This window comes from Rana temporaria, chromosome 3, assembly GCF_905171775.1.
Source record: "Rana temporaria chromosome 3, aRanTem1.1, whole genome shotgun sequence".
In the NCBI taxonomy this organism is placed as follows: Eukaryota; Metazoa; Chordata; class Amphibia; order Anura; family Ranidae; genus Rana; species Rana temporaria.
The window spans coordinates 481,766,393-481,790,675 of NC_053491.1; the positions used below are offsets into that span (position 1 = coordinate 481,766,393).

The following is a 24,283-nucleotide window of genomic DNA, read 5'->3' on the forward strand; positions in this document are numbered from 1 at the left end:
CATTCATTCGTACTCCGACCCGCCTGGTGCAGATGTACCCGTCCGCAGATATTAACTGCTGGAGAGGATGCAACCAGAAGGGGTCATTTATGGTGGTACGGTTCCAGGATTAAGAAATTCTGGGAGGAGATAACACCCTGGATAAAAAAGGTTAACACCCAGAGCTATAGAGCCCTCCCCATTGCACTTCCTTTTTCACGGGATGCCATCATCTATTAAATATTATAAAAGAAGTGTCACTCCACACTTGGTAAATGCAGCTAAGGCACTAATTCCCAGATTCTGGAAACAATCGAGATGCCCCACAATAAAGGAATGAAAAGGGGAGGTAGAGAGGATTATGGAAGCAGAGAGATGGGTACATACAGTGAGAGCTCAACAGAACATATTTAAGGAGATATGGGCAGGATGGCTATACTATTCTGCCGAAATAGTGATGGACTGACCCTGGGGGTGGGGTGAGCCAAGCCAGGGGTTGTGTTTTTTTTTATGGGGTTTGTTTTGTCTAGTTGTCGTTCCTCTCGTCTTCTCTTTGGAGAATGGAGGATAAAGTGTGTATGTGAGCGTTCCCCGTTACCAGGGCCGGACTTACCATTGAGCTTGACTGGGCTCAAGCCCATGGGCCTCGCCCAATAGTGGGCCCCTTACGTTTAATAATATTCCAGTCATTTAAAGTGGTTGTAATGTAAACCCTCAGACACAACATTGTCTTAAAAAATAGGCCATAACACAGGCAGCTGATCATTTGCATGACATGACTGCGCTTGCGCACATCAGCCCCTCTAAACCGGCATTTAAAGCTTGCCAAAATGGTCTGTGAGAACTTCCCTTCTGTCCGGCACAGAGGAGAAGTCTAGCAGTGTTTAGCTCCTTCCACTCTTCCTGATACTCCCCGTGTGACTAAAGAAGACGTCACAAAAGGGGAGTGAAAGAAAACAGCAGACACAGCAACGAATGGTTACGGTGCATGCGCAAGATTACCTACAGGGACACAATAAGGGCGGAAGCGGCGTCATAATTTGCATCACATAACAGCAGTACTAATGGCACTTGAGATACCTGGAAACACAGAGAACAAAACCATCCTAAAAAAGGTATTTGCAGGCCTCGTTTTTGGGGGATATATATGTATTGCATTGCGATGAGCTGTTATAACTTAATAATTGAAATACTGCAAAAATCATTTTGTTCTATTTAAAGTATTGTATAGAAGGTAGGGCCCGAAAGGGACTCAAGCCCAGGGGCCCCCACCACCCTAAGTCCTGCTTACCTGTCCAGGGTGCCCGCGATGTTGGCAGCAGCAGACGAGCAATCGCTCGTCTCTCGGCTGCCCCCGCTGCCATCCTCGGTAAAGGGAATCAGGAAGTGAAGCCTTGCCGCTTCACTGCCTGGTTCCCTACTGCGCTTGCGCGAGTCGCGCTGCGCATCTTCACTGGTCCCTGTTGTGTTCTGGGAACTGTGTGTTTCCCAGAACACAGCAGGGGGGATGGGAAGTGGCATAGATACCCCGCAGATTCTGCGGATATCTATGCCCAGAAGTGGGTGCAAATACCTGTATTATAGAGGTATCTGCACCCCCTCCCCCCGAAAGGTGCCAAATGTGACACCGGAGGGGGGGGAGGGTTCCAAAAAGCGGAGGTTCACTTTTTGTGTGGACCTCCACTTTAAATTAGCTGTTTTCTCTTTTTCTGTTCTGTAATTTTTATCTTAGCTTAAGGCACTGATTACTTGTGCCAGCTGTGGTTGAGTTGTCTCCATTTGTTAGTTTAGAAAGTAACAATATATGAGTAATGATATTTATCCAGCCCAAGCAATCACTGAGGAGTTATTTCAGTGGTGGATCTGAATGAAGGTTTGGAACAAACCTGGGACTCTACTGCTGCCATGCACATTTCCATATTGATGTCCTTTTTTATTTCATCTAACTAAGTGTTTTTAACCGTCATTAAACCGTCCATGTTTTTGCGGAATCACACTATGTGCCTTTCATTTCCTCTATGCACTCTGGGTATGGTTTGATCCTCTGCGAGTCATCTCCAAGTTGTTGATACCTCCCCCCCTTCCTGGTTCAAGTGATGTCTTCAGTGTATCCTGACGATTGCATACTCAGTTCCTGTTGATGTGTCCTCCATCTACTTGCATTCCGCCTTATTGACCCTTTGAGCGTATTGCTCACTTGGGTTCAATATATCCGGTAAGCCTCCCCTCTTGGTGGTGGGTGTTGTTCTCACACGTTAAGTTTACCGTGAATCACTGTGGGTTTGGAATAATTTTCTGCACATGGTTTATTCATCTATCAAGTTGATGCACATATATGGACTTATTTGATTACACTGCTTCCAGTGTTGATATAGACTCTCAGTGTCTTTTTTATTTTCTCAATATTTTATTTTAGCGCCACAATTTTTTGTATACTACATATTGCTTTCTTGTTTCACTAGACTGTTTGTGGCTGATCACTACTAGGATAGTGCAGATTTAGTTTTGTTTTTACACCTGTCTGTTGTACTGAAGCTGGTCCCACGAACAGCTTCTGTCCAATGAGCATGCTGCAAAAACAGCTTCCGACCCACATCCAACCACCACTTGCAGCCTCGCTGATCAGTGTGTTCTGGTGGGGGAGGGAGTTCCCGTCAGATTATATTTGCACAGTAGTGGAGATTGCTGTACTAAATGACTTGTTTTATTATGTCAATCTCTTCGTTTTTTTTTTGTTCAGCCTGTTAAGTCGAAGAAAAATTCTAGTGTGTACCCATTTAAAGTGGTAGGCATAAGGTCTTTTTATCTTAATGCATTCTCTTTGTTCAGCTCCTCCCTAAATACTTCCTTAAGCCCAATTTTGATCCAGTTCTGTGCCCGAGAGCAGTGATTCTCTCCTCTCTCTGTCTCTCCCCTAACTGAACTTGGAGGCAGCACCAGGAGCCAGTGGCTCCTGTTGCTGTCAATATCAGCTTGTGAGGAGAGAGCAAGGGGTGACGCCAATCCATGCAGTGTGTGTCGATGGACACAGAGAACCCAGCTGGGGATTGAGTCCTTCAAAATACCACCATAGAAAGTGGCTTACTATGGGGTCATTCAGAAGAGGGAAGGAGCCAGTAGCACCAGCGGTGGACACCAGAAGAGGAGGATCGGGGCTGCTCGGTGCAAAACCATTATACAGAGCAGGTAAGTATAACATGTTTGTTATTTGAAAAAAAATACCTTACATATTTAAAGTGATTGTAAATTATTTTTTTCTATGAGAGATTGGTCAATTAATCTCCTTTTTGTCTTCACACAGGATAAAAAAACACAAGTTCATTGAGTGCAACCAATGTTTGTACTTCATGTTTGAATTAGAAGATTGCAGGATTGGAGCCGAGATATATCGATGATATGCTGTTTTATAGTTATTTGGTGAGAATCTAATTTGATAGGACTATTCACAAGAAATTAGGGTTTTCCTAGAGATATACGTATTACATAATCATTGCTCATCCCAATGGGAGACAGGAATTGAGGTGAAATCTCCCCAATGGGACAGAAAACTGAGCAGAAGTGTTAATTCTTTTAGAGTTGGGCTTTTCCCCATGACTATCCAAACACACAGCTCTGTGTAAGTTTTCCAGGTGGACTGAAATACGTTTGCTAGTTTGCTGGTCATTATGTTCTTGTATATTTTCAGCCATACAATTCAGCACAGAGACAGGACACAAATCTGACACTTGACAATTGTCTTTATTATAAGCAATAACAAATAATAGCAAATACATGAATATATAATTACACAATGTACAAGAGAGCAGAGCAATTTAAAAAGTAACTGTACTTAAGTAAGAGAGGCAAGTACTGTATTCTCAAAGTACTTGCCTCCTTACTTAGGGCGGCGTAGCGTAAATGCGGCGGGCGTAAGGGCGCCTAATTCAAATGTGTTGGAGGGGGGCGTGTTTTATGGTAATGAGGCTTGACCTCACGTTTTTGATGTTTTTTTTTTACTGCGCATGCGCCGGGCGCCTACATTTCCCAGTGTGCATTGCGGCTAAGTACGCCGCACGGGCCTATTGATTTTGACGTGGACGTAAACAACGTAAATCCCGAATCGCGGACGACTTACGCAAAAGACGTAAAAAATTTGAATCTCGTGGCGGGAACGGCGGCCATACTTTAACATTGTTATTCCACCTAATACTGTAGATGGAATACTTTTAGGCCTGCTAATACCTTACGGAAACGGCGTAAATCTACTGCGGCGGCCGGGCGTACGTTCGTGAATCGGCGTATCAACTCATTTACATATTCTACGCCGACCGCAATGGAAGCCCCACCTAGCGGCCATTCGAAAAATTGCAACTTAAGATAGGACGGCGCAAGCCGTCTTATCTTAGATATGTTTAAGCGTATCTCTGTTTGAGCATACACTTAAACATAAGTCGGTGTAGATTCTGAGTTAGGTCGGCTTATCTACTGAATCTACCTAATAATCTTCTACATATTTTTGGTAAAAAAAATTGCAATAAGCGTTTATTGATTGGCTTGCGCAAAAGTTATAGCGTTTACAAAATAGGGGAAAGCTTTATGGCATTTTTATGAATAATTTTTTTTTTTTACTAGTAATGGCGGCGATCAGCGATTTTTTTCGTGACTGCGAAATTATGGCGCGCACATTTGACACTATTTTGGGACCATTGTCATTTTTACAGCGACCAGTGCTATAAAAATGCACTGGTTACTGTGAAAATGACACTGGCAGTGAAGGGGTTAACCTGTAGAGGGCGCTGAAGGGGTTAAGTGTTTCCTAGGGAGTGATTACTATTGTGTGGGGGCGTGGCTTGGCGTGTGACGTCACTGATCGTCATTTCCCTTTGACAGGGAACAGACGATTAGTGGCAGTCACACTAGGAAGAATGGGGAAAGGTTTGTTTACACTTTCCTCTCCTCGTTCTTTCTCTCTGTGACCCGATCGTGGGACACCGGCGGCGATCGGGTCCACGGTCACGGAGCACAAGACCAGGTCTCGAACGCCCCGCTGGTGGCGCGCTCGCGACCCACGGCTGGGCTCTTAAAGGCGACGTACATGTACGTGATTGTGCCTAGCCGTGCCATTCTGCCGACATATATCGGCGTGAAGGGGTCCTTAAGCGGTTAATGTGTGTTAAAGTCTAAGCAAGTGTAAATGAGCCCTTACTGTGATATTAAATAAGGAGAGTTGTTAAAATAACTCATTCACTCTTAGTGGATTTAGTGGAAGAAGTCTCCTTTGGTCCTCTCGGGTTGCTGCATTTTATGTTCAAAGCGGAAGTAAACCCATCGACATAACAGTTTCAAAAAGCAGTTACATTTCCGGCATGCCGGGATTGCTAACTGTCCCATTGGTTGCGCTCTCAACCAAACGGTCAAACCATCCAATGGCTGGTGTCATAACTGATCACATGTGCAACACCATGGCAGTTGAAGCTTAAACATAGGCCAAGATGGCAGCTTCCTTGGCTGAAAATGATAGGTGGGTTTACTTACACTTTAAGGGTAGACTTTGTACTGGAGGGCAGTAATCCTTCTTACAGTGCAGAAAGCTATAGAAATATCTCTGAAATTCATAGGATGTGAAATAATAGATAAGAGGATCCAGACAACAGTTGATGCTGCTGATACTGACACAGAGGATGTAGGGAATATACAGAGAGCCATCATAACTCTTATACAACTTCACATAGTTAACTAAATAGATGACATTGGTGGGGCCAAAGCAAAGGACAAACACACTCAGGACAATCATGGTTAGGCGGATAGCTCGTGATCTCTTATGTGTTCGGTCAAATTTTGATCTGCTGAGACTGCAGATGGTTCTAATGTAACAGAAAGTTGTAATGAATAACGGTAAGAAAAAGAAAAGTGAGATAAGAGTGGTGAAATTGTAAAAATAGAAATCAAGATCAACACCATAGTACTGAATATCATGACATACTGTAATACCCAGGTTATAAATTTTCCAGGCTTGATCTATTATAAGAAGAGGCACAGTGCTGGCCAATGAGATGACCCAGATGGCACCACACACCTGCCAGGCTCGCTTCACTGTGCGCCAGGGGAGAGACCGCACCGGGTAGACTATGGCCAGGAAACGGTCCACACTGATACTAGTCATGAGTAGGATGGAGCAGTACATGTTACAGTAAAATGCTGATGTGACGAAGTGACACATTCCTTTCCCGATCACCCAGTTGGATCCCAAAAATCGGTAAACAATATAAAAAGGCAGGATGCTAACAAAAAGGACATCTGCAGCAGCGAGGTTCAGCATGTAGACCACTGCCGGCTTCTTTACCTTCATTTTCACCAGGAATATGACGATCGCCATGATATTGAGAGGAAGAGCCACGAGGAACACAACAGTGTAGATCGATGGGGCAAGAATGGTCACACTCCAATGTATGCTTGAACTACTTAAGTCCTGATCTGAGATATGGAAAGTAAAATATAATATTATCATAAATAAATGAACCTTTTCTTTAAAGCATAACTCCTTCTTAAAGCGGGGGTTCACCCTAAAAAAAATGTTTTCTTTATCATCCCATCCCATTCTTTATCATCCCAAAAAAGGCATACTGTAGCTGACGCTAGTATGCTAAATGGGATGGTACATAGTTGTTTTTTAGGGTGAACCTCCGCTTTAAGCAATAAAATCAATAGTGAATAAAGAGATAAAGGAAAAACAGAGGACTTTCGATTTACCTGTAAATTCCATGTCTTAGAGTATAGTACAGGACACAAAAATTATTCATACACCATGGGTTATAGGTTCAAACCTTCAGGTCACTGTACACTGTCAAGCTTCCCCCTGGGCCACCTCCCTTATAACCCTATACCACACCACTAGGTGAGGTGGGGGGGGGGGGTGGCTTGTGCTTGTACTGTACTCTAATGCCCTGTAAACACGAGCGGAATTTCCACCAGCAAAAGTCTGATGTGAGCTTTTCATCGAAAATTCCGACCGTGTGTAGGCTCCATCAGACTTTTGCTGTCGGAATTTCTGCCAGCAAAAGTTTGAGAGCAGGTTCTCTATTTTTCCGATGGAAAAAATTCCTAGCAGAAAATCTGGTCGTCTGTATGCAATTCCGGAAAAAAAACACTCATGCTCTGAAACAATTCGACGCAAGCTGGAAAGCATTGAGCTTCTTTTTCTCGCCTCCTCGTAGTGTTGTACGTCACCGCGTTCTTAACGCCCAAAAGTTCAGAGAACTTTTGTGTGACTGTGTGTATGCAAGCCAAGATTGAGCAGAATTTCATCAGAAAAACCATCCAATTATTTTTTAGACGGAAATTTCGCTTGTGTGTACAGGGCATAAGATATGGCAAGTTAAAATTCCTCTGATCTTAACCGTATGTATAAATACAATGAATAAAGGCGGGGGGTGCAACAACTCTGTAAACAAAATAATGCCAAAGCAACAGGGGTAAAAGACTTTGGGCCGGATTCAGAAAGAGATATGACGGCGTATCTCCTGATACGCCGTCGTATCTCTGAGTGCGCTCGGTCGTATCTATGCGGCTGATTTAGATAATCAGTTACGCATAGATATTCCTAAGATCCGACAGGCTGCAATTTCAGGCTGGCCGCTGGGCTGCGCTTCCGTATGTTTACGCGAGGAATATGCGAATTAGTATTTACGCCGATTCAGAAACGAACGACCGTCCGGCGCTTTTTTTTTATGTTGTTTGCGTTCGGCTTTTTCCGGCATATAGTTACCCCTGCTATATGAGGCGTAGCTAATGTTAAGTATGGCCGTCGTTCCCGCGCTGAGTTTTTAATTTTTTAATTTTTGCGTAAGTCGTTCGCGAATACGGCTGGACGTAATTTACGTTCACGTCGAAAGCATGACGATTTGCCGACGTCATTTGGAGCATGCGCACTGGGATATGTCCACGGACGGCGCATGCGCCGTTCGTTGAAAACTGCAAAAGCATGGGGTCAGTACTATTTTACATAGTACACGCCCCCAACCAGCCTATTTTGAATTAGGCGGGCTTACGCCGGTCCAATTACACTGCGCTGCCATAAGTTTAAGCGCAAGTTGTATTTGAATACACAACTTGCTTCTCAAACTTACGGCGGCGTAGTGTATCTGAGATACGCTACGCCCGCCTAAAGATAGGCAAAGGTATGAGTATAGAGGTATAGAGTGTTGCTGCAAGAACCTTGTGGCCAGTAGCCTCATCAGCAGAAGATTAGACATCCACCTGGTAAAACTTTGACAAAGTATGTACAAAAGACAAAGCTGTGGCCTTACCGAGTTCGGCAACAGATGCTTTGGGCTTAAAGACCCAGGACACTCCAAAAGATGGAGAGTACACTTAACAGCACAGGAGGGGGCTTTTGATAGGCTCTTGTAATCAAAATAAACAAACTAAAAGTGGTCATCTACCACTGCAAAGTGTAGAAATTGCTGAGGTGGGTAAATGAAAACATATGTTCCTCTTATCTGACAGAGGCAATTACTGACTTTGTGGATTCCATATGAAATTTTTTAATATGAAGAAATTTGTTGAGGAATTTTAGGCCCTGGATAGGACAAATGCCTCTGTTGGGTTTTTGCACAATGAGCAGGTTTGAGTAGATTCCCTTGAACCTGTCTTGAGACAAGAGGTGGCTCAGGGCCTTCTGCAAATCTTATTGTCCTTGACCAGTGTTTGGATTATTTCAAAGATGAAAGCGATGAGGTGGTAGAGTTTTGAACTCCATCTTGTATCCTTTTGAAGCCAGCAATTGAACCCACAGGTCTGGGACCCAGAGAGATGCAAAATGTAACAGATGTCCCCCCTCTGTTAGAAATGTGGGTGCCTCTCCTACTGAAAAGGGCTCTGGAAGGGGCTTTTTGGCCTTTCTTAGCCAAGCCTTGTGTTGAACATAAGGGCTAAATTTAGGGTCTGAAGTTGAAGCTTGGGAAGACCATGGAAGTGCTCTATATTTTGAGGAGCTATGGGCTCCTGAGCAGCCCACCTGTCCCACCTGTGACCTCCTTTATGAATTGCTCTAGTACATCACCAAATAGATTCCTTCTTTGAAAAGCAAACGTGTGTGGCACCTCTTCCAGGCAGCTTCTACTATACTATATGTCTGTGGTGGACATAGTTGTACAGCATTGACTCAAGGTCCATAGAACAAATACCACGAGGCAGAGGAAACCAATGATTTTGGACTGTGTGTTATATAACTGGATGATATAACTGGAAAATAAATTATAATTCAACTGTTCCAATTGCAAAACCCATTGCAACACAGGCCAGTCTAGAATAGAACATAATTTCATATGTACAATAAAAAATAATAAGCACTGGCTTATATAAGGACAGAGATAGTTTATAACTAGAGAAGACATATAGATGGAGAGACAAAGTGGAAAAGATAGTGAAGTGGGGATCAAGTTCAGCACCCTCTAGTGTGCTACTAGAAAAGTGCAGGCACATTTATTAAATCATGGTACAGTAAAATGAGTCTGAAACTGGGTCAGGGTTTACAGCAGGTCAGACAGATGACTCACAGAGGCAGGTCTCTGGTGCTTCGTCCTGGTTCTGAGAAGTTAGTGGGTGGAAGCCAGGAAGGTTGATCTGCATACTTAGGGGAAGCTGGCCAATCCCCAGGCGTACTGTCCAGGCATGGTGGCTAGGCCAGTCCTTAACTGAGGACAGAGTCAGTACATCAGAACACCCAGGGATTTTCAAAGGGAGAGACCACCACATGTAGCAAGCTTTCTAGAAGAACAGTGCTGTTCCTAACCCCTTTATCCTTGCCCTAGTAGATCTTCAGTGTAGCAGTCAGAACGGCTGGTATTACCTGCAAGCAGTGGAGCTGGATGCAGTTCTACATGGGAGAGAACATACTCCAGCATGTAGTTTGCCTCACTTGTGTGCTATTTCCAAGAGGGGCTAAGAGCTCCTAGTCTGTAATGGACTTTTGCCACTGATCCACAAAAAGACACTGGCCCGGATTCTCAAACGAGTTACATCGGCGTATCTCCAGATACCCTGTCGTAACTCTGAGTCCGAGCCGTCGTATCTATGCGCCTGATTCTTAGAATCAGTTACGCATAGATTTGTATTAGATCCGACCGGCGTAAGTCTCTTACGCCGTTGTATCTTAACTGCATATTTACGCTGGCCGCTAGGGGCGTGTACGCTGATTTACGCCTAGAAATATGTAAATAAGCTAGATACGCGAATTCATGAACGTACGCCCGGCCGACGCAGTACAGATACTCCGTTTACGTTAGGCTTTTCCCAGCGTAAAATTACCCCTGGTATATGAGTCGTAGATGCGGCGTACCAATGTTAAGTATGGACGTCGTTCCCGCGGCGAATTTTGAAAATTTTACGTCGTTTGCGTAAGTCGTTTGCGAATAGGGCTGGCCGTCATTTACGTTCACGTCGAAAGCATTGGCTTCTTGCGGGTTAATTTGGAGAATGCGCACTGACGAATGCGCCGTTCGTAAAAAGCGTTATTTACGTGGGGTCACATAAAATGTACATAACACACGCCCACATCTACCACATTTGAATTAGGTGGGCTTACGCCGGCCTATTTACGCTACGCCGCCGCAACTTTCGTTTGAGAATACGGCACTTGCCTGTAAAAGTTGCGGAGGCGTAACGTAAGTAGGATACGTTACGCCCGCACAAAGATACGCGATTCTACGTGAATACGGGCCAATGTGTGTAAAGGAGGGAAAGCTGTCCAGGATCTTCTGTACAGAGGAAGGAAGTTGCCCCCTGCTGTTCTTTGATTCAAGTTGGGCCTCCCACAAATTCCTTTGCCCTATCCAAGTTGTTACACTAAATTAAACCCCCAAAACAAAGCCAAGGGACTGACTTCTTGTGTTTGGTTGCAAGCGGAGAATGCATGTTACAAAACAGCAAAGTGTAGCGCTAAATATATGTGCAAAGGGGAATGTAGAAACAAACCCTGTGAGTAGTAATCAAAGTGATGATAAAATAAAATAAAATCGTGAGTCCATAAACTTCCAGAGGTGTCTTAAATGGTATGCTGATCCTACTGCTGATAGATTTTATGCCTGATCATAGTACTGAAATGTGAGTGTAATTTCTATATATTTTTTACTGCTTAAAGCGGTTGTAAACCCATCGATGTAACACTTAAAAAAACTGTTAACATTCCCGGCATGCCGGGAATGCTAACTGCACATTGGTTGTGCTCTCAACCAAACTGTCAAACCATCCAATGGCTGGTGTCATAACTGATCACATGTGCAGCTTCATGGCAGTTGAAGATTGAACAAAGGCCAAGATGGCAGCTTCCTTGGCTGAAAAAGATAGGAGGGTTTACAACCGCTTTAAGTAAACCTTTTAAACAGAATTACACTATGTGCATCTTTGCTTTCTTTTATATTCCTTTTCCTTGAGCTGTGATTTTGAACCTCATATTGGGTCTAAATCAATATACATCATAAGCTGATATTGGGAATATCCTTCTCCTGGTACGTCCACTATATGGCATCGGATCTCTCTCTCCTGCATACCATTTAAGACACCTCTGGAAGTTGGATACCATCAATTTTGAGTTTTTTTGACCCGTTAGGTGTAAACCTATTTGGGTCCACTTAATCCGGTAAGCCTCCAATCATTACTGGTGGTGGACACACTTCTGATTGTCACTTTATGTGCATGAAGACAAATCACTTCACTGCTGATTGATTCACCAACTGTTGGGACTTTTTTACATTAGAGACTGCACTTATAAGTTCTTGCTCTTTTTTTATGGACTCACGATTTTATTTTATTTTATCATTAATTTGATTACTCCTCACAGGGTTTGTTTCTACATTCCCCTTTGCACATATATTTAGCGCTACACTTTGCTGTTTTGTTGTATGTTTTTACAGAATTGATCTATTTCTGTTGTGTTGGCGGCCATTTATATGTTTTTAAGTAGCGCAGTGTTATTTATACTGTTTGTATAATCTTTTTACACGGAGAATGCATGTTGCCTGGCTGTGCAGTGTCGGTGGACGTGTGTTATATTGCCTGGGCTGCTAGGCCAGAGTTTGGGCCTATCCCTGGCACACCTGTCTGCTAGGCTGTCTGATGGCCTATCCAGAAGCAAGAGAGCAGAGCTGGGTTGGGATTGCGGCTTGTAGTCAAACCAGAAGTGACGGTTCTGTCGGTCGGAGTACCTGTCGTGGTCGGAGGTAGAAGGGAAATCTGTCGCCCCTAAGGGATCATCCACTTTATGACCAGGGACCACAGTGAGTAGTTGAAGCCAGTACCATAGCAGTATTCTCACCAATAGGGGATGGTGAAGAATCAGGAAACTTCAGCGGGTATCAAGCCAGGGACCCAGCCAGTGGAGGTGACGCTTGCAGAGCAGCCTTGTGTGTCAAGCCAGGGACCAAGCAGGCCAGTGGGGTGAAGCTTGAGAGGTATCTTGGGTGCCAAGCTAGGGACCCAGCAGAGAGGCGGGGATGACGGTTGAGGAAGATACTACTGTGAAGATTAGAGGAGCCCAATTGATTCTGTGGCAGTGAATCATCTAATCTAGTGAGAGACTTGGAGCTCAGTGGGCTGAAGAACTACAAGAAGTGAGGTTCTCATTAGACCAAAGGAGGCCTGGGGCCTTGCAACATTGTTATTTCTTCTCTTGTTACTTCTCATTCGTCATCATGTTGGTATTCCTTCTCATGTTGTTCTCATACATCCTCATGTTGGTTCTCATACATCCTCATGTTGGTATTCCTTCTCATACATCCTCATGTTGGTATTCCTTCTCATGTTGCTTCTCATTCACCCTCATGTTGGTATTCCTTCTAAGGTTGCTTCTTATACATCCTCATGTTGCTTCTCATTCATCGTAATGTTGGTATTCCTTTTCACGTCGCTTCTTATTAATCTTCATGTTGGTATTCCTTCTCATTTTGTTTCTGATTTATCCTCATGTTGGTATTCCTTCTAATGTTGGGTCTCATACATGCTCATGTTGGTATTGTTTCTCAGGTTACTTCTCATTCATTGTAATGTTGGTGTAGAACCCTCTACCTAGTGTAGGTGCTAGAGTTAGATTTTTGGTCAGTGCAGGTAAATTTAGGCAGGCCTAGATGCAAACTAGGCCTGTTTGTTTTTGATCCATGGGACTGGGAGTGGTTTAGAGTAGCAGAAGGTGACTGACATGCAGCATCACTTCTCTTGGAACCTCCCTCTGGTTTCTAGAGGATTCTAGAAAAGAGGCAGGGAGAGGAATGGAGTGGCATGGGGTGTCTCAGGGAGCCCTGACCAATCCCCAACTAGGATTGGCTGGGGGCAGGCCTCCTTGATATACCCAGGGTCAGCCTGGTTGGGGAGGAGTTTTTCAGGTGGAAGAACTAGAGTTGGAGTGTTAGGCTGTCAGGGCCTGGAGGGACTCCCTCAGTCTGGGGGGGGGGGGCTTGGGCCAAGGGCTCAGAGCTGAACAGGAATCCCAAACAACCCAAGGGGTGTCCTGAAAAGGAGCAGGAGAGGACAGCGGGTAATACTGTCGGGCAATTCTCCAGGAGGGATCCATCAGGTGTCAGTGAGTGACAGGCACAGTCTGGAGATCTGGGAGAGGCATGCCAGGAGTGGATGTAGAGCCAGAGGGAGAGACTGTGATGTTACTGGCAGTGAAGTTGGGCGGCAGCAGCCAGGAGGGCTGTCAGAGTCTGCACAGAACTGATTGGTATCAGTAGTCCATCTTAACACAGCTAGCACTAAAATACTTTTTCTTTGCTAATGGTTGCTACACTAAAGGGGCTAGTGGTCCCTGCCAGTAAATGGCAATTCCAAATGTCTGACTGGATTAGAGTTGGGCCTACAATGTGCTAGCTGTGACAGGAACTAAGTATTGCACAAGAGAGGAGGCAACAGTCTACAAATAAGCATTGTGCTGGAGGAGACTGAAGCTTTAGAGAATATGAATAGAGGTTCCGATCAATCATCTCATTGAATATTACTATTGATTATAGGCATCCCATAATTCCTTTACCCCATCCAAGTTTAACACCTCATTAAAGCGGGGTTGCAGTCACGTTTTTTTTTTTTTTGGCCATTTAAATATTATGCTGATAAAGATCCCATTATACTGTATCAAACATACCACATCGCTGTGAAAATTAATTAAAAAACTTGCCTCCACTGCTGTGCAGTACGATGTGGCCGTTTCCATCCCCTGTGTGGGCAATTGAAGCCCAGTACATTTGTTTTACTCTTCCTGGAAAGGTGTGCAAACAGCACCTGTACTGTCCTGTCCTGTACCGAAATCACGCGATTTTTCGGTACTTGGGAGCACACAGACTCCTGGGAAATTATGACACTACATTTCCCAGGAGTTTGTGCGGTGTAGGCTAGAAAGCACAAGGACCGCGGTGCAGGAAGAAGGAAGATCAACAATTCTGCCTAGCAACAACCGTTTGAAGGCATGTAAAAAAATAATTTTGTTAATGGATTAATGACATTTTAAAACTACTGATGTAGAGTTATATTTAAGGGTGGAGCTCTGCTTTAAAATAAAAAACAAACAAAGCTGATGGACTGTTCACTGTTTGGAAAGTGACTGGAGGTAAATGCCAGGCTGTGCAGGGTGACAGGTGGAACTACTACACTCAGCGCACCCACGGGGGGCTTCTTATTCATCCTCATGTTGGTATTTCTTCTTATGTTGGTTTTCATACATGCTCATATTGGTATTCCTTCTAAGGTTGCTTCTTATACATCCTCATGTTGGTATTTCTTCTCTTGTTGCTTCTCATTCATCGTAATGTTGGTATTCCTTTTTATGTTGGTTCTCATACATCCTCATGTTGGTATTCCTTCTCATGTTGGTTCTCATACATCCTTTGTGAGGTTGGTAGTTCAACTGGACCCAGGGTTTAGGACCTATGGATGTATGGAGACCCTCTGAAGCATTGGTTAGTCAAGACACACGCAGGGATATGGTGAATCAAAACTAGAATTTTATTCCTCGTGCACACTGCACTTATTTAAAACATACAAGAAAAGGAACGCCATTGGTACGTCACAATTGTACAACATTCCTGAGCGTGTAACCATCTGCCCTGGAAGCATGAAGCACAGCAATCTATTTTCTATGTAACCAGCTAAAACTTGTTCTACCGCATGCATAATCTTGTTATACAAGATGTACTTGTTCTTTGTATGTACACAATAACATATTGCAAGGCTGTCTCTAGCTTCTGTGTAATTAATCCTAACGGTTCTGGGTTAAAGCATACATCTTATACAAACATTGATATTATGGGGGAACTCTAGCAAGCCTTACAATTCATTGATATTATGGGGAAACTCTAGCAAGTCTTACACTCATGTTGGTATTCCTTTTTATGTTGGTTCTCAAACATCCTCATGTTGGTATTCCTTTTTATGTTGGTTTTCAAACATCCTCGTGTTGGTATTCCTTTTTATGTTGGTTCTCAAACATCCTCATGTTAGTATTCCTTCTCATACATCTTCATGTTGGTATTCCTTTTTATGTTGGTTCTCATACATCCTCATGTTGGTATTCCTTCTCATGTTGGTTCTCATACATCCTCATGTTGCTATTCCTTTTTATGTTGGTTCTTAAACATCCTCATGTTGGTATTCCTTCTCATACATCCTCATGTTGGTCTTCCTTTTTATGTTGGTTCTCATACATCCTCATGTTGGTATTCCTTCTCATGTTGGTCCTCATTCATCCTCATGCTGGTATTCCTTTTATGTTGCTTCTCATTCATCCTCATGTTGGTTTTCCTTCCTATATTGGTTCTCATACATCCTCATGCTGGTATTCCTTTTCATGTTGGTTCTCATACATCCTCATGCCGGTATTCCTTTTCATGTTGGTTGAGTATAATATAGGGGTCTGATAATATAGATATAGATATATAATATAGACGTTCACTTTAAGGATTGATAATGCACTTTTGTTTGCTTTTTCACAGATGTTCACAGCTTCTTCGTTTTGTCCTTGGGAATCAGACAGAAGACTGATAAGACCAGTTGAAAATAGACTTTTCTACTAAACCAGTTTGAACTGACCAGAGACTCTTGGGGAAGGTTTTTCTGCCAGTCACGTGATGTAACCCCCCATTTAACTGTTCCCATGCTATAAAGAAGAAATGGACTTTGATTGGACTAAAACTATACGATCACACCTTTATCACGCCTAGAATACAGTTGATACATACCCATAGCTTATGAATATTCATACGTATAAATTGTATATCCCGCAGTTTTAAGCTCAGAAACACTTTCACTTTTACTCGCTTATAGTAGCCGAGATCTGTGTTGTCTTTCTCCATTGCAATGTCTTAATTAAAGCACCTTATTATCTTATCTACCATCTTATCTGATCGTCTTAATTAAGACCCCCAAATTGGATTTAACAGCTGGTGCCTGTGACTCGGATTCAGTTCCGTTGGACTTCCGACCAAAGAGACGGGAAACCCATGGTGGGCAGAACCAGTGGCCACGGTAAGAAAACCTTTATTCTTACTCTTTCTGCCCACCACGGCAAGTACCAGTCGGTGTCTGAAGTCTATTGGCTGACATCTGATGTGTTTGTTTTCTTTGATGAGATGGTGAGATAAAATGAATGGAAACCAGAGTAATGTTAATGCTACACTGTTTGACCCAAATAACTCCTCTACTTCACTTGTTGCAGAAATAATAGAGTCTATAGTAATCATTGTTGGTGGATTGCTAATGTTTTGTTTATATGCTTGGGGTGTCAATAGTTTTATGAGACTTGTGAAAAGGTCTGACCAGAGGACTGTAGTAGTGAGCCTGTGTGGCGAGTAAGGCCTGTGTGGCCAAGTGTAAAGGAAGTGCCATTTGATGGCTACTGTGTGTAGCCCAGGAGAAATTTTGGGTGACGACCCATACATTTTTAAGTAGAGACTCGAGAGTGAGATCTCTAGATTGGGAGTACGGTGCTCCCATGGACCTTTCAAACCGGGAAAGGTAGAAGTGGCACAAGTAAGTCCTATGACTGACATGACAGACAGATGTGGACAGTGGTTAAGATGACACCAAGACTATTATAGGCTGGACCAAAACAGAGCTGATCTAGTACCTGCAGGAGTTATGATCAAATTGGGTATCTGTGTATGTTCATTTTTATGACAGAGTTGAATAAGGTAATTAAAAATGTACAATGTGTTTTTGAAAGTATGCAACGTGATGAAACTAACTAATTATGAGCCTGTCAAAGTTAGAGAATTAGACCAGGCAATGCCATTGTTATATAAATGTTTGAGAAGCAGAAAATCAAAGCTACTTTTGGATAATTGTAAGATAATGATGAGATGAGCCTGCTGCTTTTTGCAGTTTCCTCCCCCATCCTTTGTGCTTGGGTTAGTGTGTGAAGAAAAGAGTGAGATGCTCCCCCCTTCAAATACCTGGAGTAAAGGAGCCAGATAGTTCTGAATATCTAAGAAATGTTTAATTATGTGGCAATGTGGAATCCTAGTTAAAATTGTTAGTTTTTGTTATGTAACTCTTGGATTCATTTTAAACAAAGAAAGAAACGGTAGCCATGATTATTATAAATATTTAAATGTTTAGCACTCCATTCTAAGCTAGTAAACATGAAAGTGGAGAAAGGCAAGTTTATCTATAAGAGGAAAAGGTTTAAAGTGAATTGCATTATGAAGAAAGTGGACAGAATGTTGTAGAATTATTAATGAGGATTGCTGGATGTGAGAAAAGAGAAAAGGCTGAATGCTTTTGTAGCCCAATACGATGGTCAAGGAGCTGTTTCTCAAAAAGAAACCAGGAAATGCTAGAATTGTGGCAGGATTGGCCAGAAAATGCAGATTGCCTGACAGACATAAGCAGAAGAAAGAGAGAGATGATGAATGAATAGTAAAGCAGCATGAACTTTCTGAGAACACAGAAGTTAATTTGTGCATCTCTGAGACGGATGGTAAAGAATGTTTTGTAACATTACGCTTTCCACTTCAACTAACGTTATGATGGAATAACAGAATTGCAGTTGAGGAATCAAAGCTACGATAGCCTTTGTTTGGATGGTGATTTTATGGTTGCATTCATTTCTGATCCTGCTGAGATAAATGACATTATTAGGTTTAGTGGGAAGGATGAGGAGCAAGCGTTTATGCTCATCTGAAAAAACAGCAACATGAAAAAAAAGATGGTGACGAAGGCAAAGATGGGACTGGTGCCAGTACTTTAGAATTAAGTTCAACTAAGAGATGTCCAATTTGTCTGAACAGTCTTTCTCTGAAGGTTGACTTTCCAGAAGATTGTTGTCACGTTTTCTGTATCCTGCATTCTTAAATGGTGTAAAACCTTTTCATCCTTCCCTGTTGACTGCAACCCCTTTCAAGCCATGTATAAAATAGATTTGGCTGGTGGATGCACCAAGAGCCATGCTGTGGGAAGAACACAAAAAGAAAACTGCAGCTGCAACCTGTGACAGTGGTGCTGTACAAAAGAGAAGACATGCTTTGAAATGAATGTTATGAAGCAATACTGCTTGAATTTGGAGAAATGGAAGTGAAAAGATGTACTACAATCAAGCTTGCCAGCTTTTTCCTATAGAGAGAAGAAGACCTCAAAGAGGAGGGTGACCAGATCTGCTTAAAACTTATGGAAGAAGAAATGCAGCAAATTTCCCCAGTAAAGGACACTACTCTTGAAAATCCTGATCTATCAAATCCTGTTTGTGGACGGTACATGCCTGTACAAAAGATGGAGTCCCAAGAATGGAATATGCGGTGACAACATTGGAGCAAGTGATTGAGATCCAACTACTCCCTTCATCACTTTCAGCGCAGGTTGCCAAAGTGGTAGCACTCACAAGAGCCAGTGAGACTGCAAAGGATCAAACAGCCAACATCTACACTGATAGCAAGCATGCTGTCAAAGTAATCCATGATTATGGACCCAGAAGGAAGAACAGAAGACTCACAACTGCTGCAAGAGAACCAATTCAAAACTGAAAATATGTTCAAGAACTTTTTGAACCAGTCACCCTCCCAAAGGAAGTAGCCACCCCGAAGGTCAACGCACATACTGAAGGACAACCCATGGAAGAAAAAGGAAACAGTTGTCTGATCATACTGCCAGGAAGACTGCTGAAACACCCATGGAAGCAATCATGACCCTAACCAATGATTTTGCAAAGGAATAAGAAGAAGCCCGTAACAGATTGAAGGAAAAGAAAATAACAAATACTGAAAGTAAAGGAACTGATTAAGAAAGTGCAAGAATCTGCACCTGACGATTGGAACAAAGAAGGATCAAGATGGACTTGTGCAAGGAAAAGGGAATATGTGTCCCGTCTCAAACGGAGAAGATGATTATGCCACTAGCTCATGGACTGAGTCATGTATGCCCTAAGCAATGGAGAGAGACATAAGCAAGGCTGGATGGTTTATTTGTTACTCCAGAAATGTATATCAAGACTTTGTTGAGGGATGCACGATCTGTGCTAAAAATAACCCAGGAAAACCGACCAGAGTAACACAAAGACATTTGGCCAAGTCACTATTCCTTTTCCAAAAACTTCAGATTGATTAAATCCTATTGCCCAAATCAGGCCAATATCAATATGTTTTGTTGTGCGTAGAAAATGTTTTCAAACTGGATAGAAGCCTGGCCAGTGGCTAAAGCAAATGCCAAGACAACAGCAAGGAAACTCCTTTCCGAAGTAATATGCCGCTTGAAGTCCCTGAAATCCTAGAGAATGACAGAGGAACACATTTCACTGGACAGATCATGCAAATTACATGCAGGGACTTGGCAATTGAGCAGGCCTTTCATGCCTCTATAATCCTCAGAGTTCAGGAAAGGTAGAAAAATATAGGAATCATTAAAGACAGGCTAGCCAAATTAATGCAGGGAAAGGAAAGACAGGTCAGTAAGGAAACAATGACCAGAACTGTTGCCTCTGGTTCTTTACAACATCAGGATTACCCCTACTTATAGGTCAGAAAATTTGAGTCCTTATGACATTTTATTTGGGGGCCCACCTAAGACAGGGTTGTATTTTCTACATCAGACTGCTGTAATGTATACTGATTTTGTTTTGTTATGTAATTGTCTAATACAAGCAACTAACTGCGATGCACAAGCTGTTTTTGATTCAATTCTAGATCAAGAAATTGGAACACATGATTTACAGCCAGATGATTGGGTCCTAGTACAAGAACATGTGAAAGTACCTTTGAGACCAAAAGTTTGAAGGACCCTACCAAGTGTTCCTGACAACTGCTACAGCTGTAAAGTGATGTGGATACATGCCAGCCATTGCAAGAAAGTACAGCTAATTTCAAAAGATGAGTAAACTACTGTTATGCCTTTGCTTGATCTTAGTCAAGGCTATAGAGGAAAATCACCTGTACAAATTACACACGCTGACAGGCATAAGGAGCCATTTGAGTAATTGCTAGATATGTTCACATAGGCCAGACAGTTAAAAAAAAAAAAAAAAGGGCACACACCTAGTACTCGTTTACTTTCATTTTGAGTTTAAGCAATACAAGGCTGCCCAAACTAGTATGTCAAGAATATCACAAATGTTGTATTATTGTGAAAATACATTTTATGCTAAATATAACTTGAGGCCTTTTGGAATACCTCCTTGTTTAGTAAGGAAAATAGGTATACAATGTGACATTATGATAGGAAATATGAAAAACTCAGATGACACGGTTTAGATATGGTAAATTTTCATGGATTCAACAGATATGTTTTTGTCCTCATAGTAATTATCGTTAGAGGATTGCTTGTTTATTTGTTTTTTTTCAGGTGCGCTAAATGTGAAATACAATAACAGTTAGATCTGAGGGAGATGACCCCCCAAGGAAGAAATAGAGTGTTATCAGATTGTCAGATTAGCAAATTTGTATGATGCCAAGATGGGTGATACGAATGAGTAAAGATATGTATCCACATACACCCTAAGAAGAACTTTACTCCACATAGATGTGAAGTAGTACTGTGGACCCTTTGGTGTCATGCTAGGTAGAGAAGATATGGTAGTGACCCCACCATGGGGGTCAAGAGGAGGGAAATGAGTATAATATAGGGGTCTGATAATATAGATATAGATATATAATATAGACGTTCACTTTAAGGATTGATAATGCACTTTTGTTTGCTTTTTCACAGATGTTCACAGCTTCTTCGTTTTGTCCTTGGGAATCAGACAGAAGACTGATAAGACCAGTTGAAAATAGACTTTTCTACTAAACCAGTTTGAACTGACCAGAGACTCTTGGGGAAGGTTTTTCTGCCAGTCACGTGATGTAACCCCCCATTTAACTGTTCCCATGCTATAAAGAAGAAATGGACTTTGATTGGACTAAAACTATACGATCACACCTTTATCACGCCTAGAATACAGTTGATACATACCCATAGCTTATGAATATTCATACGTATAAATTGTATATCCCGCAGTTTTAAGCTCAGAAACACTTTCACTTTTACTCGCTTATAGTAGCCGAGATCTGTGTTGTCTTTCTCCATTGCAATGTCTTAATTAAAGCACCTTATTATCTTATCTACCATCTTATCTGATCGTCTTAATTAAGACCCCCAAATTGGATTTAACATGGTTCTCATACATGTTAGTATTCCTTCTGAGGTTGGTCCTTATACATCCTCATGCTGTTATTCTTTATCATATTAGTTCTTATTCATCCTCATGTTGATATTCACTCTAAAGCCTCATACACACGATCGGACTTCCAACTGACTTTTCCGTGGATTTTGCTCTGAAGGGCGTTGCCTGTGAACTTGGTATGTATACACATGGCAGGACTTTTTCAGCCAACTTCCACCAAATCAAGTGTTTTTTCAGCTCTTTACCGCCACCCTGTGGGCAACTTCTGCTATTGTTGGCTAATCTTTAGCATTGGTTCTGAGCATGTACTTTGGACTTTAGTCTGATAGACTTGTGTACACACAATCGGATTTGCTCCATCGAACATTTGTTGCCGGAAAGTTTGTCTGTTGTCAAAGAGAACATTTGTCCGATGAAAAAGCAAAAAAAATTGTTTGATGGAGCGTACACATGGTCAGATTGTGGGCAAGAACAGGTCCGTCTGAGGTTTGTTGTTAAAAAATCAGATTGTGTGTACGGTCCTTTATGTTGATTCTCATACACCCTCATGTTGGTACTCCTTCTCATGTTGGTACTCATATATCCTCATGTTGGTATTCATTCTTGCAGATGTGGTCTAAAGCCTCATACACACGATCAGACTTCCATTGGACTTTTCTGTGGATTTCTGTCCGAAGGGCGTTGTCCGTGAACTTGGTAAGCAGCCAACAAACACGAACATAGTGACGTAATAGACATACTATGTGTTTTTTCTGCTCTTTACCACCACCCTTTGGGCAACTTTTGCTATTGTTGTCGGATCTTTAGCATTGGCTCTGAGCATGCGTGTTTGTACTTTGGACTTTGTACACACGATTAGCCGACGTAGGACATTTGTTGCCGGAAAGTTTGTCTGTTCTCACAGCAAACATTTGTCCGATGAAAAAGTGAAAAAGTTTGTCCGATGGAGCTTTCACACGGTCGGATTGTTCCGATCAAACAGGTCCATTGGAGGTTTGTTGTCAAAAAGTCTGATCTGTGTACGGACCTTAACAATGGTTAGTAAGCTGTCAAAGGTGGACACTGACATTTTCTGTTATAGAATAGGTTCTGATTTCCTCATACATCAGGATAGAATATTCCCTAGTTAGATGCTGAGATGTTAGGGGATGTACCAATCTTTGCTTCATTTGCCTCTTTCTCTGCCTCGGGGCTGGTTCACACCAAAACACTGTGGGGAGAAGGCACGTTCCTTTCACATTTCCCACATTGCAGGTGACCACACTGGCCTTGCAATCTGCATGTTGGTGCCAATTTATTGCCCTAGGCCACCCCAAATGCAGAACTGCACTAGTAGAGCTAATAGGGTAATGTTTTAAAGGAAAGGAAATAAAACAAAAAAATTCTACACATATTTAAAACAGTAATGTGTTAACAATGAAATAACATTGTATGATCATTTCCTTACCTAAGATGATAAACATGGATTCACTATCTGCAAAAAGTATAGGAGTAAAATATTAGAGACTCATACAATCAGAACATTTAATTCAGTTCTTTAATTACACATTTTTAAAAAGTTAACTCTCTCCTATTTGTGTTATTTTCTGTTTCTAGAAACCTAAAGAGGAGTTCCACCCATAAATGGAACTTCTGCTTATCCAGTCCCTCCGGTGTCACATTTGGCACCTTTCAGGGGGAGGGGGGAGCAGATACCTATCAAATCCAGGTATTTGCTCCCACTTTTGGCGAAAATGCGCTGCAGATTCTGGCGGCAAGGATAGGGGAGGTGGCGTCACTGAGGGAAATACTGTATCATAGAAGTCCCTGAAGATCTTGTGCATCAGCCGAGTGTTAGTATGGGAACCTACCATACCTTGAGGTTATAATGACGAAGGGAGGCAGAATAATTTCTATTTAACTATTAGTTAACTACTAGGTGGTAGATAGAAAGGATATTCTCAGAAGGTTAAAGAAAAGAAAGAGAAAGAAAAGAGTGGTAGGGAAGGGTGGGGGTCAGGGTAAAGAAGGAGAAGATGGGAAGACAAATGACATAGAAGAAGGGTGAACCACCTCCCCCTCTGTTGTTCACTTGTCTTTTGACTAGGGTGAACGTGGGTGAGCCATGTGTTAGGCATAGTCTACCGATTCCACGTAATGATGCCAACAATCCCAGGTGGATCTATATTTGGCTTGCGTCTCTCTTGCTTTATGAACAAGTTCTTCTATGTGTGCAATTTTATTTCTTTTTTTTGTAGAAAGGTTTTCCTTTAAAAAATGGTCTTTTGTTCCAGGATTGGTATTTTGAGGTTTTCATTTCTTTCAGTTTTTTTTTCATCTACATGTCCACATTTATAAATGTTCACATACATACATATAAGAAATATAACAATAAAAAAAACATCCATAGATCTCTCTATCTGTCCTCCCATTGTACTCATATTGTAGTTACTCAATTTCATCTCATCTTTGTGTAGTATTCTGTACTCGGTATCGATCTCTGCACTCTACCACATATCATAAGGTGGAGGAGATCCATCACCTCGTCCATTATACACTCCACCCGCATTTTATCCCATTAATAATTCAGATTATTAGGTAGATTCAGAAAGAGTTAGGCCGGCTTATCAGTAGATAAGCCGACCTAACTCAGAATCTACGCCGACTTATGTTTAAGTGTATTCTCAAACAGAGATACGCTTAAACATATCTAAG

General features: G+C 42.2%; 1 protein-coding gene and 1 long non-coding RNA gene across 2 annotated transcripts in view; one reads left to right on the plus strand and one right to left on the minus strand.

Moving 5' to 3' along the window:
- Positions 1-5,101: 5,101 nt before the first annotated feature.
- LOC120933680 overlaps positions 5,102-24,283 on the minus strand; it is a 69,125-nt gene continuing 49,943 nt past the window's right edge. The window contains exons 10-12 of the mRNA XM_040347020.1: positions 23,037-23,063; positions 5,496-6,432; positions 5,102-5,265 (exon numbers count right to left, since the gene is read on the minus strand). Of these exons, the coding sequence (XP_040202954.1) occupies positions 5,199-5,265; positions 5,496-6,432; positions 23,037-23,063 (1,031 nt within the window). The 3' untranslated portion in view covers positions 5,102-5,198. The remainder of the gene's footprint in view (positions 5,266-5,495; positions 6,433-23,036; positions 23,064-24,283) is intronic.
- On the plus strand, positions 15,863-21,526 carry LOC120933681. Its single transcript, XR_005748119.1, has 2 exons — positions 15,863-16,467; positions 21,133-21,526. It is a non-coding gene; the product is annotated as an uncharacterized LOC120933681 (long non-coding RNA).